We start from the raw sequence: 16180 nt of genomic DNA, 5'->3' as shown, positions 1-16180 counted from the left end.
CCCTCCACCATGTCGATCTGTACAGTGTTTTCTGAAATTTTAATTTGGAGACCTTTAAACATTGGGAAACTTCACATAAAAATCCAGATTTCTGGTTTTCCCTTATACATAGGGAGACAGCTCAAACAATCTTGTTTGCCCATTCGGCAACAACAGCTAGATTGCATTTGCAGCTGTTGCATTTAGAATGGTGTATTAACAAGGGTGACACGAGCCCTGGAACAAACAGCCTCTCGGATTTCCATGGCATCACATAAAAGAAGACAATTTCACACTTGTGAATAACAAGCCCAGAGTCAGTGATACAGAGACTCCAGATCCTTCCTTCCTGTGTCTCCACCACCCCTGGGGGTCTCGGACTCTTTGAATTCAGCCTGTGGAATGGGAAAAAGAAGTGGAGAGGCACACCAGTTCTCAATCACTGTGGTCTGAAAGGACAACCTGGGTGCATGCTCCAGATGGGCCCCTGTCACGTGATCTGCCTAGACGCCAGGGGGAGCTGGGAGATGTGGAGCCTGGTTGGGCAGCTTCGTGGCGACGGCTCTGTTCCATGGAAGGAAGCACGGATGTGTGGTGGGCTTGTGCCACTCCCTCACAAACGGGTGGGTATGTTCCAATTTAGCACAATCTCACCACCACCTTTCTTTTCCCGAGTGGCCCAGGAAACATTGAAATTCATGGCTCAAGCTAAAGGCAGTTGTGTCAGATTGTGAGGAAGAAAGAAAAGAAGTGGATTCCCTCTAGAATGAAAAAAAGAGACTCCCTCGTGCTCTGAGGAAGAGAGAGGCAGAGGTCGGCAAGTCTGCAGAGAGCAAAATGGAGTCTCTCAAGTCAAGCAGGGGCCTGTGCAAGCAATGGTGTAAGCAGTTAAAGGTACTGTCCCTGGGAAATATCGTGGGGACCAGCATCAGCTGACAGCCCAGAACTGATAAGAAGCAGAACTAGAGGAGGCCTGCAGGGGCCCGAGCCCAATGATATCCCTTTAAAAAGGGAGGATTTAAAAAAAAAAGGCGGGGGGGGGGGAGGATTTTGGCAGCAAACTGTCAGACTCTTCAGACCTGATCCCTCTATGTCTGACCACTTCAAAAACGCAACTGCCGGGGCACCTGGGTGGCTCAGTCGGTTAAGCATCTGCCTTTGGCTCAGGTCATGATCCCAGGGTCCTGGGATCGAGCCCTGCATGGGGCTCCCTGCTCTGCAGGGAGTTTGCTTCTCCCTCTGCCTCTGCCTGCTGCTCCACCTGCTTCTGCTATCTCTCCGTCAAATAAATAAAATCTTTTTTTAAAAAAAGGCAGCTGCCCCCAAAGACTCTGCCCAGTTGATCTCCAAACAGAACCGAGATCCTTGAACACAAGAAGCAGTAAGTGCGAAGAGCTAACCTGGACCAGACAGAGGCCTTATCTCCACCGCGCGCCCACAGATTGACTTTGCCTTTGGTTCATTGCTTCCTACATCTGTCTGTTACCATGTTTGTGGTGTGGTTTGTCTCACGCCCTGCTCTGTGTGCTGTGTAAGAAGCCAAGTCTAATCACACCTGGGAAATGTCATTGAGTTTAGAATCCTGAACCTGTTATATAATTGTGATTTAACTTTGCTTGATGATCAAGTAAAACTGACATTGTGGGAAGACACAGGTTGTGTGTGTGCCTTCGGAGCTGGTGTGCTCATGACAAGGGCTCTGTGCGCCTCACTCCCCTGTCATAACAGCTCAGAAACTGGAAGGCTCTCTAGGTGCAATGGCTGACTACATGGCAGGTGTTGGCAGATGGGAGAACAACCAGCCCCACCCCACCCAAATCTCCCGTGTCCCTTTTTTTTTTTTTTAAAAAAAAGATTTTATTTATTCATGAGAGACACAGAGAGAGGCAAAGACATAGGCAGAGGGAGAAGCAGGCTCCCTGTGGGGAGCCCAATGCAGCATTCGATCCCAGGACCTCGGGATCATGCCCTGAGCCAAAGGCAGATGCTTAACCACTGAGCCACCCAGGTGTCCCTCCTGTGTCCCTCTGATATGGGAAACAAAGGCAAGAGAAATGTATCTTAAGTTAAATCTCCTAACAGTTTACAGCCCAGTGATACTCATGGCTGCCTTAGTGCCTTAATGCTTATGTGTTATTAAAGACTAAAAGTGATCTTATCTTAACAGCAGCTAGGCCCTCAAGGTCCTGAAAGCCTTGCTTCCAAATTCCTTGGAGTCTTACACTATCCCTAACCCCAACTAATGAAAAAGTATATAATCTCCTCATGATCTCAGTATAGCTCTTTCTGCTCACGGGTCCTGTCTCCGGGCTGTAATAAAATCACTTTTTTTTTTTTTTTTTGCACCAAAAAATGATTCAGGAATTCTTCTGAGCAGTTTCCTCACAAACCCCAAAACTTCCAAATTTCATCACCTTGTGGGCCATAGAAGTGGTAGAGCCACAGAAGAAGCAGCCATATACACCTGGATGGTGGACACAATTCAGCCACATTTCCTGGGGATGGGAGACCAAAAGGATGCATGCTTCCCTCTCCATCCTACACCATAGGACCATGTAAATCCCTATAGATAGGGACTCCAGGAAGGAGGAAGGACAGCTCCCCTACTCCTCCACTAGGGGTTGACAGATTAAGTCATTTATAAAATAATAGATAAGTGATGATTCTTGTGCATCTTAGTTTATGGGCTGAGATTCATATCCTTTGCTCAAATTTGCAATTTTCTTTTTAAGATTTATTTATTTATGAGAGACACAGAGAGAGGCAGACACATAGGCCGAAGGAAGAAGTAGTCCCTCGGGGAGCCTGATGCGGGACTCCATCCCAGACCCCGGGATCACACCCTGAGCAGAAGGCAGAGGCTCAACCGCTGAGCCACCAGGGCTACCCCCATTTTTGCAATTTTCTAAAGGACGGTGCTGTGGAAAGCAATGGCTTTTCTAGCTTTTTCATTTCGGCTTTTTCTAGCAACTTTGCCCTCTCCGGCTCCAGAATCCAAAGCAGGACCTCCAACCGCAAAAAACAAAAGCCAAAACCCTGTTAGCTTACAAGCCTTTTCAAACAGGGGTAATGGACGCTGTGGATGGTGTTAAGAAAGTCCCAGGATAGGCACTGCAATCCTGGAGCATCAATTTTGCTCAAAGATTTGGTAAAATATTTTTATCACTAGGTTAAATGCTAAAGTAGAATGCAAACTTCATAGTTAAAAAAAAAAAAAAAAAAAGATGAAATTCCAGACTTCAAAGAAATGTCTTTCACATAGGGAAGGGAGTCTCCCTGTTTCAGAACCCCATGGGGGTTCTTTTGAGAAGGATGCATCTGTGTAAAAGTTTGAGCCGCGCTGGCCCCGCGCCCGGCCTGGCTCTGGGCCTCTTCCTTGGCCTGCGCTGACTCCCTAGGGGTATCGCATTGCCGTCACTATCTCCTCACGTTTCTGAACTCACAGCTTGTCAGCGCCGGCGCAAACTGAGAGCGAAAGCCAGGCTCCAGCTCGCTCTTTTCACAGGAGGACAAGGAGAGTCGGCAACTTGCAAGGACTTGCCTGGGGGGGGGGGGCGCACCCAGGTTTCCCTGGCTGGTGCCCCTCCCAGAGTCCTTGGCCGCCCCCATCCTTGCATCCCGCTCTGCTCCTGGCCCCCTGCAGAGAACCCCTCCCCCCGTTCATCCTCCACCCTGCAGTTCCTTTTCCTGGGAGCCCTGCCTCTTCGCTGGAGTATCTGGGGCTCGCGGGGGGCGCTTAGAAAAGTTTGGTGGATTAGTAAGTGCTGGTTCGGAAACGCGCATCAGAGCCCGGGCCAGGGGCTGGTGAAGCAGGGGTGGTTCCATCGAGCAGCGATTTGCTCCACATCTCCCGGTGCGACCGACAGAGAGGGGCTGGGGTCAGGGTTGGAAGGCGGGAACGGGCCGGATCCGGGCTGCAGAAGCACTAAGGCACGTGGGCAGGGGAAGCCTTTTCCCGCCGCCCACGATCCTAGCGCGGGCACCCTGCCGAGCCGGGCGGCTGGTGCAATCTCCCGCGCGCCTTGCAGTGATCAGAAAAGGGAGTCGAAACAGTAACCGGGGGGAGGAGCAACTGCTCCCGGGCCTAGCTGCGAGCGCGACCAATGGGGCTGCGAGCCCCGAAGCGCGACCCAATTAGCGCAGGGCCTGCGACAGCGCGGGCCAATGGCGGCGCCGCCTGGGAGCCGGGAGCCGGGAGCCGGGAGCCGGAGCCGGGAGCCGGAGACGGCGCGCCCGCCGCACACTCGCGCCGCGCACGCGATTCGCCGCTCCCCGCCGCCCCGTCGCCTGCGCTGCCGCACCATGAGCGCCCCGAGGCAGGTGGTCAACTTCGGGCCCGGGCCTGCCAAGCTGCCTCGCTCGGTAAGGCTGCACGAGCGCGCGCCGGGAGGGCGGCCGGGGCGGGGGCCCGCGCGCGGGGGCTGCGCGTCTCCGCCCCCGCGCTAGGGCCCCGCGGAGCGCTCCGCACCGGCGCGCACGCCCGGGCCCGGATGCCCCGCACAAGTGGGCTTCTGGAAGCGTGCACCGGGGCAGCGGAGCTCGGCGACGTGCTTGTGCCGCTGCGCCTGGCGCCGACGGCCCGTGAGCGCCTCGCAGGACCAGGCTCGCCGGCGCAGCGCACCTGCAGACCCGGGGCCGCGCCTCCTGGGGGGGGGGGCGGAAAGGCAAAGCTCTCCTCTCTGGGTTCGCCTTGGGGGGCAGTGCCGCGAGCCAGGCAGTGGTGAGGGGATCCGTGAATGGACAGCGAGTGAGTGGGGAATGGGGGATGCATTAACTGCGGGGGGTTGCACACGGGGGCCGCGCGCAGAGCCCCTCGTGAGGAGTGTTTGGTTTAGCCAGCACTTGGGAACTTGGCTTTGCAGAAATGGAGATTTGAAAGCCTCCGGTCCAGCCTTTGTTTCCCAAGAGAACCTCCCCTTACCCCCCCCCCCCCTTTATTCCAGCCCTATTTCACGCGTAGGTTGTGTTTTGTTTTTGTTTTTTTTAAACTGGCTTGACTCCTAAAGGCGTTCGAGTATTCAAATTCTGGTTGGCGTAGGGCTGTCAGCCCAGTTCGCTTCATTTTGTTTCGGAGGAAATGGGATGATTGAATTTTCCCTGGGGCCGAGAGCAGACTTTTCAAGTTCAAGTGGAACTCACTCCCTGCCTTCCCGGGCCGCCTGCCAGGTTTCCGCCCCTCCCCCAGGCCCATCCCTTCTTCCCACCCCCCACCCTCACCCCCACCCCCACCCCCACCCCCCGTGAAGAAGGCAGCTTGTGAGGGGCCTTGATGGACAAGCAGCTATCACTGCTGTTGTATTTTTTTCTGACCACAACGACTCCGATAATATGTTGTAGCAACATGGGACATAGCCAAGTGCTTTACAATGATCTATTGTTGAAAAGAGTAGAAATCTCCCCGGATAGAGCCTCCTCTGTGTTGTAAGAACAGAGAATCTCATAATTTTAGAAGGGAAAGGACTTGGTGCTTTTCTAGGGACAGGCTCATAGTAGCTGAGAGAACAAGGCTGGGTTTTTCCCTACTTATTACAGTCTGTTTTAGGCGAGATTCCTTCCCTGCTAGAGCTGTGCAAATATTTCTTGTACCCTTCTCACCTTTGTCCCCTCTCCATGCTTTGGAGCCTATCTGTTCCCTGTGCTAGCTCGCTCTTTTCTCTCTTCTTTTCTTTTCTTTCTTTCCTTTCCTTTTCTTTTCTTTTCTTTTTTTTCTTTTCTTCTGTTTTTTCTTTTCCTTCAAGTACTCTCTCCGCGGTGGGGTTCGAACTCAGGACCCTGAGATCAGGAGTCACAGGCTCTACCAACTGAGCCAGCCGGATGCCCCTCTCTGTGCAATTTTTTTTTTTAAGATTTATTTATTTATGATAGACATAGAGAGGGAGAGAGGGAGAGAGGGAGGCAGAGACACAGGAGGAGGGAGAAGCAGGCTCTATGCCGAGAGCCTGACATGGGACTCGATCCCGGGACTCCAGGATTGCACCCTGAGCCAAAGGCAGGCGCTAAATAAACCGCTGAGCCATCCAGGGATCCCCTCTGTGCAATTTCTTACGCATTTATTAAAATGGCAGCTGTCTTCAGTAATACAATTATTTATTATTTTCTTGGGAGGATTTTTGTCCTCAGATACCCTCTCTGGGGGGGATGGGGTGGGAGGAAGTGGCAGATGTTGCTTTTTATGAGTTTTGATTTTATTTTATTTTTTATAATTTTTAAAAATATTTTTATTTATTCAGTCATGAGAGACACAAAGAGAGAGGCAGAGACACAGGCGCCCCATGGGGAGCCGGATGCGGGACTCGATCCCGAGACCCCAGGATCATGACCTGAACCAAAGGCAGATGCTCAACCACTGAGCCACCCAGGTGCCCCTGATTTGATTTTATTGTAAGAATTAGAGAAGCTTTTTTTTTTTTTTTAAATATTTTATTTATTTATTCATGAGAGACACACACAGAGAGAGAGACCTAGGAAGAAGGAGAAACAGGTTCCCCACGGGGAGTCAGGACTGGATCTCAGGATCCGGGATCACACCCTGAGCCAGACGCTCAACCACTGAGCCACGCAGGTGCCTCTAGAGAAGCTTTTTAAACTTTATTGTTGACTGTGACCACAAGGACAAATATATTCTACAAAATGATGAAGTATATACATATGATTTTGATTAAAGCCTTATGAAATATTTAGCCTAAATACGACATATATACTACTCTAGTCTATTCTATTTCATTTAAAAAGAAATTAGTTGTGATCCACAAGAGTGATTGCATGCTGCAGTTTGAAAAAAAAGCTCCACTGGAGTAGAGGGCACATGCTTCTGAGGTAGAAATCTTTAAAACTCTTTGTAATGATTTGGATTATAAAATCATTTCAGGGATACAGTCTGTAAGAGAAATCCTGTCTTTTTTTTTTTTTTTTTTGAGAAATCCTGTCTTAAACAGGTATTCAAAGATGATTCTGTTTGTTTTAATTAAAGAAAGGATTCATTAAGTGTGTTTGATCAGCCAGTACTAATAATTGTCTAGTCAGTTAGCAAAAACAGTGACAAATAGTTTTTTAAAAATATCAGCTATTTTTTTTTTTTTTTTACGTAATATCTATACTCAACATGGGGTTTGAACTCACAACCCTTGGTGAAGAGTCCCATGCTCCACAGACTGAGCCACCCAGGAGCCTCTGGATTATATTAAAGTCAATCCGAGCTATCATGTCATTTCACACACTTTAGCGTTCATCTCTGATAGGGCTTTCTCTCTTTCTTCTTAAAAAGAAAAATAAAGGATTGGTAAGTGTTTTTCATCGTGTAGTGACTTGCATTCTGCTTACCTTGTGGAAGGAAATACCCTTGGGGATCCTCCGAAGCCAGCTGTGTTTTGGTAGGGGTGGTGGACCGTGCTTCTGTTTCCTGACTCTGGGCTTGGCAGTACGCTGGGGCCCCCTGCCCAGGTGTCCCTGTAAGGTAGGACATGGTTAAGGGACTACAGTAATCTTTGTAGAGGGGTCAAGGGGCTGGCCAGGTGCAAACTCTGCAGAGCAGCTGTGGATACTTATTTGCAAATTGGGGACAAGAATATCACCCTCAGGGCTCTCTTGGTGAGAGGGATATGTCACTATCCCTCTGGATTAATCTTAACTCACAGCAGGTGCTTCCTAATTCCTGCACACCCAACCTGTCCCAGTTGAGCATCTTAGACCAGTGAGATGGAAAATTGAGTTATCTGTTTAATTTCAGCCTAATTGACTTTTTTTTTTTCAATGTTCCCTGAACCCAGAACTTCATGCATTTTGTTGTACTTTTGCCTTCAGAGACTGAGAAATGTAATTGTGGAGGGGACATTTTCTGGGGAATCTGGTTTTCCCAAAGGTCTTCTCTTGACAGTTAAGGGTTGTCATCAGAAAAATTCTTTGTTTTTTATTTGAATCCAGGTGAATTTTTATATCTAAGTAAATTCATACCTTTGGGGAAAATTGCATTTTAACATCAATCATGTTACATAATTTTACACTTGTATGTAAGTTGCATCAGCAGGGCTCTGTGGTCTGGGTGGGAGGAAGGGGTTTGGCCATGGGCAGGGTAGAAACTTCTGGATGTCACAGGCTCTGTTTGATGTGTAGAGGGAGACCTCTGTGCAGATTATTCAAATCATTTTATTTTCTCTTATTTCTTCTAGGTACTGTTAGAGATACAAAAAGAATTATTAGACTACAAAGGAATCGGAATTAGTGTTCTTGGTAAGATTTATTTTTTGATTAGGAATATCTGGGTTCCAAAGGGAACTGATTAAAATGCATCAAGCTTCGAATTTTTCTCCTTGATCTTTAGGTCTTTATGGATATATTTTTATATTTTATTTATTTATTTATTTTTAATTTTTATTTATTTATGATAGTCACACAGAGAGAGAGAGAGAGAGAGGCAGAGACACAGGCAGAGGGAGAAGCAGGCTCCATGCACCGGGAGCCCGACGTGGGACTCGATCCTGGGTCTCCGCGCCCTGGGCCAAAGGCAGGCGCCAAACCGCTGCGCCACCCAGGGATCCCTATTTTTATATTTTAGTAACGTTGGTTGCATGTTTGATAGGAGCAGTTCTTTTTTTTTTTTTTTTTTTTTTTTTAAGATTTTACTTATTTGAGAGAGAGGAGAGAGCATGAGTGGGGGAGAGTGGCAGAGGGAGAAGCAGACTCCGGCTGAGCAGGGAGCCCCATGGGGGGCTCGATCCCAGGACCCAGTGATCAGACCTGAGCTAAAGGCAGTTGCTTAACCGACTGAGCCACCCAGGTGCCCCTAGAAGCAGTTTTGAAATCAGCATACATGCTGGTGATAGGTTCTTGTGTGTCTGTGTTTGCTATTCATAGCATCTAAGATCAGAAGCTGCCCAACATGTGCATTGCAGTGCCCCAAACCTCTGCTGTATTCCCTTCCATTCATTTAACAGTTTTGACTGTACTTAAAAATGAACTTAGTAAAAGTTTAAAAGTCTATAAGCCTTTGCTCAAGATCTTGCCCATTAATAATTTCAGTAAATTTCTCCTTTATCATTTAGGGAAGGGGATCCGCTTTGAATTGCAAAATTTACTTTTTAAAATTCAATTTCCTTTTTCCTTTTTTTTTTTTTTTTGGTGATTCCAAAGGCTGCAGAGTATTAAGAGATCATAGGGTTAACCGTATGCTCACTGCTATTAAATTTTGTTCCTGTGGGTTTGGGATGCGCACTTGGGTTTCTGTGCAGTGCCAGCTACACTGGAATGTTGTGCTGTTGTTTTACCGGGTAGCCTTTGCACACGGATTTGTGGTTGTGGGAATGATGTGAGAAATCACAGGGACGGAAGGCTGAATTAGTAAATGGCTCATTTAATGAGTGTGCCACTTGAAAAATCGTTCTCCTGTGACTCTAAAGCTCATCAGATGTTTGCAATGTGAAAATCAGTTTGCATTTCTCTCCTAAACGAAGTGAAACTTGGCCAACAATTTGAGTGCAAGATGACTGAAATTATTTCATTTGCAAATTGTGTAGTTCTTTCTAAAGTTATTTCTGTTTGTTTGGTTTTAAGCGGGAACTTTGTTTTCTTGTTTATCTTTCCTTCCACAGAAATGAGCCACAGATCATCAGATTTTGCCAAGATTATTAACAACGCAGAGAATCTTGTGCGGGAATTGTTGTAAGTTTAAAATTTTAAAGACCAAAGTTGTTACTCATTGATAATCTGCATATGTGGGTGTCTCTTAGGGTATTTTCTCTGCTGTATGTTAAGAATATTTCATAGTTAAAAAGAATCTTTTAAAAATTCTCCCAAACTCACTAAATTAGTACATAATGCTCTTTACTTGTTTCCCATCCTGAGTTTGTGGGTGTTTTTATTTATTTTTTTAAAGAGAGAGAAGGGAGAGGGAGAGAGAGAATGCTAAGCAGGCTCCATGCCCAGGGCAGAGCCCCATGTAGGGCTCAATCTCACAACCCTGAGATCATGACCTAAGCCAAAATTCAGACTCAGGTACTTAACTGATGGAGCCACCCGGCACCCCTGTGTGTTTTTATTTTTTGTGGTATTTCCAAAGATTTGAAATTATTATATCCAGGAAAGATTTTTCTGGCTTAACGGGGATTTAAATAACAAAAAATGGTCATCTTGGTCCGCACACTGGTTCTTAAAGCATGGGCCTCATACCACCTGTCAGAATCACCCAGCTGGGGCAGGTATTAAAAAATTCAAGTGCAGGGCCCCACTGAACCCAGCTGAGTCAGAATCACTGCAGAAAACTTCATCTTGAGCAGACTCTTTGGGTAATTTTAAGAGTTCTTCACTCCAGGCACTTCTTAAATGATCCCTCTTAGCTTATCTGCACTACTCTCCTTACCCAGAGGAAACCTTACTCTTAAATAGATTGCTGCTTAAAAGAGAGACTTATATATATATTATCTAAATATATTCACATAAATGTTACGAATACAATAATCTTGAAAGAAAAAAAAACATGTTTTCTGCTCATGAAACTAGTGCATATTCACGGTAGAAAGTTTAGGAAAAACTGAATGTCAAAGATGAAACTGGAATTATCTGTAACCCCACAGTCAGAGGTAATTATTATTAAGATTTCAAGGGTCCAAATTTGAATTATCTCATTTACAAGACTGGAATTGTACCGATAAAATTTTAAATTGCCTTGATAAAATGCTTCAGATGGGGTAGGCTGGTTACATTTTTGTGAGGAGCAGTAGAAGCCCATTGCAATGTGAGTGGTCAACCAGTAATTGTTTGTTTGGCTTTGCACATGGGGTCTGTCTGTTGGGTCCCATGTCATGTTCACAGCACAGTCCTGTCCTTCATGGAACAGGTATTTGGAACCTTGGCCCAGAAGATGTGACATTTGACATGTCAGCCTCTTGGGACTGGACTCCCAGTTCAGTTTATGGGTTATCCTTTATTTTCCTAACCAGGTGCCTACCTTGCACCCGTGTACCTGGGCCTCTGTTGGTGTCTTTCCATCCAGGTGTTGGGCTTCTTTTCTATTTGGTGGCTGGAACCCTGCCCTGGACTGCCAGCCTTCCCAGCTGCCGAGAACCTCATGTTTAGAGCCTCCTAATGAGACTGGCCTGCAAGCCCTGCATGATCACAGGCACATGTGGTTCAGGACCAGATACTTGTACACCACCCATTCCCCAGGACCCTCTCACGTTGCCTTGCCCTTTGGTATTTGTGCCTCTGTCCTAGATCTCTCTCCCCAGCCATCTGCTTTCTGTATATCTGTCCCCAAGCTCTGGCCTTACTCAGAGGCTGGGTCCAGTTTCCATGACCTAGTCCCTCTGGAGCTGGTCTTCTCCTACTGCCTGTAGCCATTCCAGTGAACATCTTAATATTCTATCCTGGAGTTAAAACATTTCGCTGTTAATCTAATGTACATCAGTATGTGATTATGTGCTTAGGCCTATAACATTACCTAAGATCCTTTACTAGTGTCATTTGGTTCATAGCATGGACCAGCAAGTATCTATTTTTAGGACTTCTGGTTGCAAGTGACAGAAGCCCAACTCTGGACTTAAGCAAAAAGAGGAAATGTGTTACCTTCTGTAACTGTAAAGTGCAGGAGTGATTTAGGAGCTCAGGTGAAATCCGGGAAGGTCTTTTCTTCCATCTCCTGGCTTTGCTTTTTTATGTGTTGGCCTCACCAGATGGCCACTGGTGGTTGTAGGATTGACTGGTTTGTTCTTTCCCTCAATAGAAACCGTTCCTTTTTTCCAGACGTTTGAGCAAAGGTCTCAGAACCAGACTGCACAGGCCAGCTTGAGTCCTATGCTCATCAGCTGGAGCCAGGGTTGGCCATCCTTGAACCTCGTAGATTGAGAGTAGTAGCAGGATGAGTCCCTAAAGGAAGAGCAGGGTGTTCTTAGCTTCCCTCCAAATAATACCCATAGGCTTCCACCACAGAGCCCAAGGGAGGGCTCTGGGGAAGGCCAAGCAGTGGTAGGACTCTACCATATTTCTTGTAGTATATTCACCCAAGGTAAAAAGCTGGTAGAGCATCGCTCATTCTCTTTCTTTGACCCTCTGTGTATCTCTCTTTACTGTCTCCTGTGCTTCTGCCCAGAGCCGTTCCAGACAACTACAAGGTGATTTTTGTGCAAGGTGGTGGGTCTGGGCAGTTCAGTGCTGTCCCCTTAAACCTGATTAGCCGGAAAGCAGGAAGGTGTGCCGACTATGTGGTGACAGGATCTTGGTCAGCTAAGGCCGCTGAAGAAGCCAAGAAGTTTGGGACTGTGAATGTCGTCCACCCTAAACTTGGGAGTTACACGAGTAAGTGCTGGGATCTGAGCTCCCTAATGACAATGAAATGCTGACAAATGCTGCCAGGTGGGTGGTTTCTCTTCAGATACCAGGTGACCCCTGCCCTGGGCAACCTGCAGTTTTTAATTCCTTCTTGTCGGTAATTGATTTGATATCATTTAGATTGCATGGCCTTATTTGTTTAGATTACTAACTGGCTGCTGCAGAAAGAATATTCATAGGTTTCCTCAGCTGAGAAAGCCTGTGCCAGTTTGGTTTTAGGTATGGCTTGATCAAGGACCCCAACAGTGTCTGCAGGTCTTGGTGCCTCTCCCTGTCTCCTCTATGATGGCTCCATAATCATGAAAGTTATTCCTTCCCTTTAATTAATTAATTAATTTAAAACAGGAGTGGTTTTTTTTTTTTAAAGATTTTATTTATTTATTTGAGAGAGAGAGCAGAGCTAGTGAGAGCATAAGCTGGGGGAGGGACGGAGGGAGAAGGAGAAGCAGGCTCCCCACTGAGCAGGGACCCCGACACACGGCTTGATCCCAGGACTCTGGGATCATGACCTGAGCCAAAGGCAGATGCTTCACCAACTGAGCCACCCAGGCACCCCCCCCTTCCCTTTTAGAAGATGCTCCTGACCTTATATTCTCCCAGGTTTCAGTGCCTTTGCTAAAGCATTCCCCAGGACAGCCTCAGCATCTCCTGTACACCATTCCCATTCAGTCATGTGGCTGCTGGTGGAATTGGCTACACTGGAACTGCATGGGCTGAGTTGGGGAGGTTGGAGCTCCAAGAAGGAACTCAGTGGATATAGGATGGATAGAGACTGGAGTATAGGAAAAATACCAAATATCCACCATACCATTCTTGAAGATTAGTGCTCCCAATAACTGTCAAAAGGATGGGCTGGGTAATCCTTTTAGGTTGGTGATGGGGATTATAATGTAAGATGCATAATGTAGTTTCACTTGGGAGGGCTTTGGAATAGCCTTTCACTGCTAGGGGAGGGGTGTCATTCCTGGTCATTCTCACCTACACAAGGAAAGAAGAATGAAAGAGTCTTCACCTTTTCTTCTGTGATAGAAATTCCAGATCCAAGCACCTGGAACCTCAGCCCGGATGCCTCCTATGTGTATTACTGCGCCAACGAGACCGTGCATGGAGTGGAGTTTGACTTTATCCCTGACGTCAAGGGAGCAGTGCTGGTTTGCGACATGTCCTCAAACTTCCTGTCCAAGCCAGTGGATGTTTCCAAGGTACAATATAAAAGGCCCTGGTCGGGGAGTTCCAGTGTTTTGGATTTTGTAATGGCATTTTTAAGATATCTAAGAACACGGAAAGGCCCAGAGTGTCTTGGGCCAGCAGAGACCCTGAGGCCAAGGCAGCTCCCAATGACCAGGCCAACAGTTGCTTGTTTAAGTGGGTTGTCAGAATGTGTAAGTCTCCGTGTTACCACCCTGTGTTAATGATTGCCTCACAGAATCACATTGGAGTCCTTGGGGAGTTTATCTGCCTTTGAGGGTGCCTCTTAGGAAATATTTTAGCCAGTACATTGGGATAGCTCACTGACTTCCCAGATTATCCAAGCTTGGTGGGTGTGTGAAGGAGCTCCACCTTTCTTGAGCCCACCTCAACTCCAAGAGCATCAACAGGACACAGACTTTCCAAGTGGCACACCAAGGCGTGCCGAGGAGCACTGCACTCAAGTGCATGCAAGGCGGGGGTGTGATATCTGTAAAGCATTTAAAAACAAACTCACTAAATGGTAGCCTGCCATTTTAAAACATACTGTGGTAAAAGATACATAATATAAAACTTACCATTTTAACCATTTTGTACAGTACAGAGACATTAAGTACATTAACACTGTTGTGCAAACATCACCACCATCCATCTCCAAAACTTTTTATCTTCCCAAACTGAAGCTCTACTTGGGCCCTCTCATACCTATTCATATTCACTCTGTATGCCTCCTTTTTACACCCAAACCAGTAATTAAAATGAAGCTGCTGGAACACTGAGTGGCTCAGTGGTTGAGCATCGGCCTTTGGCTCAGGGCGTGATCCTGGGGTCCTGGGATCAAGTCCCACATCGAGCTCCCCGCGGGGAGCCTGCTTCTCCCTCTGCCTGTGTCTCTGCCTCTCTCTGTGTGTCTCTCATGAATAAATAAATAAAATCTTAGAAGAAAAAAAGTATGTGTGAGATCTTTATAGTGATGGGCTCGGGCTAGCCCCTTGCTGGTGAGAAGGACCAGGCACATAATGTAACCTGCAGGCCTCTGAACTCGTGAGTATGTTTGCTGTCCCAGATAGATGGAGATGCCCTCAGAGAGTGGAATGCATTCTGAGCAGGATTAGAACAGAATCCCCTCCTCTGGCTTTGGAAAGGGATCAGAGAAATTTGAATACATTTACGAAAAATGACCCAAGTGTATCTAAAGCAGCACGTCTCCTGTTTTTCAGTTTGGTGTGATTTTTGCTGGTGCCCAGAAGAATGTGGGCTCTGCTGGGGTCACGATTGTGATCATCCGTGACGACCTGCTGGGGTTCGCCCTCAGAGAGTGCCCCTCGGTCCTGGAATACAAAGTGCAGGCTGGAAACAGCTCCTTGTACAACACACCGCCGTGCTTCAGGTTTGCTCTGGGGCTTGGCTTGGGGACTGATTGGGGGACGGGGGTCTCACTCTCTCCTGGCAGAGCTTTTTAGAGAAGAGCATGTGTTCGTGAAACCAGTGACCTAATAGCTCAGACTTCCTATCAGGATTCTCTGCCCAGCTTGCTTCTCCCTCTTAACCTCCTGTACCCTGTTCAATCAGGTTTTCTTGCCCTTTCTTTTGGGGGGTGGTGTTTTTCTTTGATCTCGACAGCCTCACTGGTTCACCATTAACCCAAAAGCTCTCTGCAAATGAAGCAGCAAGGTTGTATCTCAAACAACCTGTAAAGCTTTGGAGAAGGACTTCAAGGGGCACCTGGGTGGCTCAGTGGGTTAAACATCTGCTTTCAGCTCAGGTCATGATTTCAGGGTCTTGGGATCGAGCCCTGTATTGGGCTCCCTACTCAGTGGGGAGTCTGCTTCTCCCTCTGCCTCTGCCCCGTCCCTCCCCCTGCTCATGTTCTGTATTGGGCTCCCTACTGAGTGGGGAGTCTGTTTCTCCCTCTGCCTCTGCCCCTGTCCCTCCCCCTGCTCATGTTCTCTCTCACTTGCTTTCTATCTTGAATAAATAAATGCAATCTTTACTTTAAGTAAAGGGCTTTGAGAGGCCAGGCCTCCTGCAGCTTGCTTTTCTTTCCCTGTTGGCCCCTTGGCAGTGAACATACTGGCTTGGAAAAAACACCATTCTGGTTTTTCACCCTATCTGCAGGTGTCCTGTAAACTTGGCTTCCCATTGGGCAAGGGAAAAAAGTGTCTTGAGGCACATCAGGAAATTAAGGCTTCCCTGCCCCCGTAATGTGATCGTTTAACAGCTAGTCTCGGTTATTTTGTGAAAATCTTGTGACCCCTAGGATTTAACAGTTGCCTGGGAAATTGTAGTACTTACTGGCTGTGTGACCTTGGGCAAGTCACTTAACCTGTGTGTGCAGCAAGTTCCTCCAGGAGAAATAAAAGTACCCTGCTGATTGGGTTGCCATGAGGAGACATATACATACACACACACACACACACTCACATATATATACATACATACATATGTATCTATCTATCTGTACTTAGTGGTTGATACTTGGTGATTTATAAATGTTAGTTGCTGTATTATTATTGTTGTTTCTCTTGGTGTTTGTTTCCAGAGCCTTAGCAGGGGAGGGAAGAGCCAGAGTTTATGGATTTATCTTTCAGGCGGGCATGAAATAGAATTGTGAGATACTTTATATGTATGATCCTTTTAATCCCCCCAAGCACTCTAGGAGGTTAGATACTATTAATTCCCATTTTGTAGGTAA

General features: G+C 47.1%; 1 protein-coding gene across 2 annotated transcripts in view; it reads left to right on the top strand.

Annotated features, from left to right (window-relative positions):
• Positions 1-4067: 4067 nt before the first annotated feature.
• Positions 4068-16180, top strand: part of LOC144318803 (phosphoserine aminotransferase) — a 31779-nt gene continuing 19666 nt past the window's right edge. The window contains exons 1-6 of one of the 2 annotated variants that reach the window (XM_077906155.1): positions 4185-4341; positions 8145-8205; positions 9564-9633; positions 12059-12264; positions 13327-13499; positions 14706-14875. In XM_077906155.1, the coding sequence (XP_077762281.1) occupies positions 4282-4341; positions 8145-8205; positions 9564-9633; positions 12059-12264; positions 13327-13499; positions 14706-14875 (740 nt within the window). In that variant the 5' untranslated portion in view covers positions 4185-4281. Of the gene's footprint in view, positions 4342-8144; positions 8206-9563; positions 9634-12058; positions 12265-13326; positions 13500-14705; positions 14876-16180 lie in introns of both variants that reach the window. The other variant, XM_077906163.1, reaches the window with a different exon arrangement.

The sequence above is a fragment of the Canis aureus genome, chromosome 1, assembly GCF_053574225.1.
Source record: "Canis aureus isolate CA01 chromosome 1, VMU_Caureus_v.1.0, whole genome shotgun sequence".
NCBI lineage: Eukaryota > Metazoa > Chordata > Mammalia > Carnivora > Canidae > Canis > Canis aureus.
Note: the sequence above shows the minus strand (reverse complement) of the source record. Positions and strands in the feature narration are given on the sequence as shown.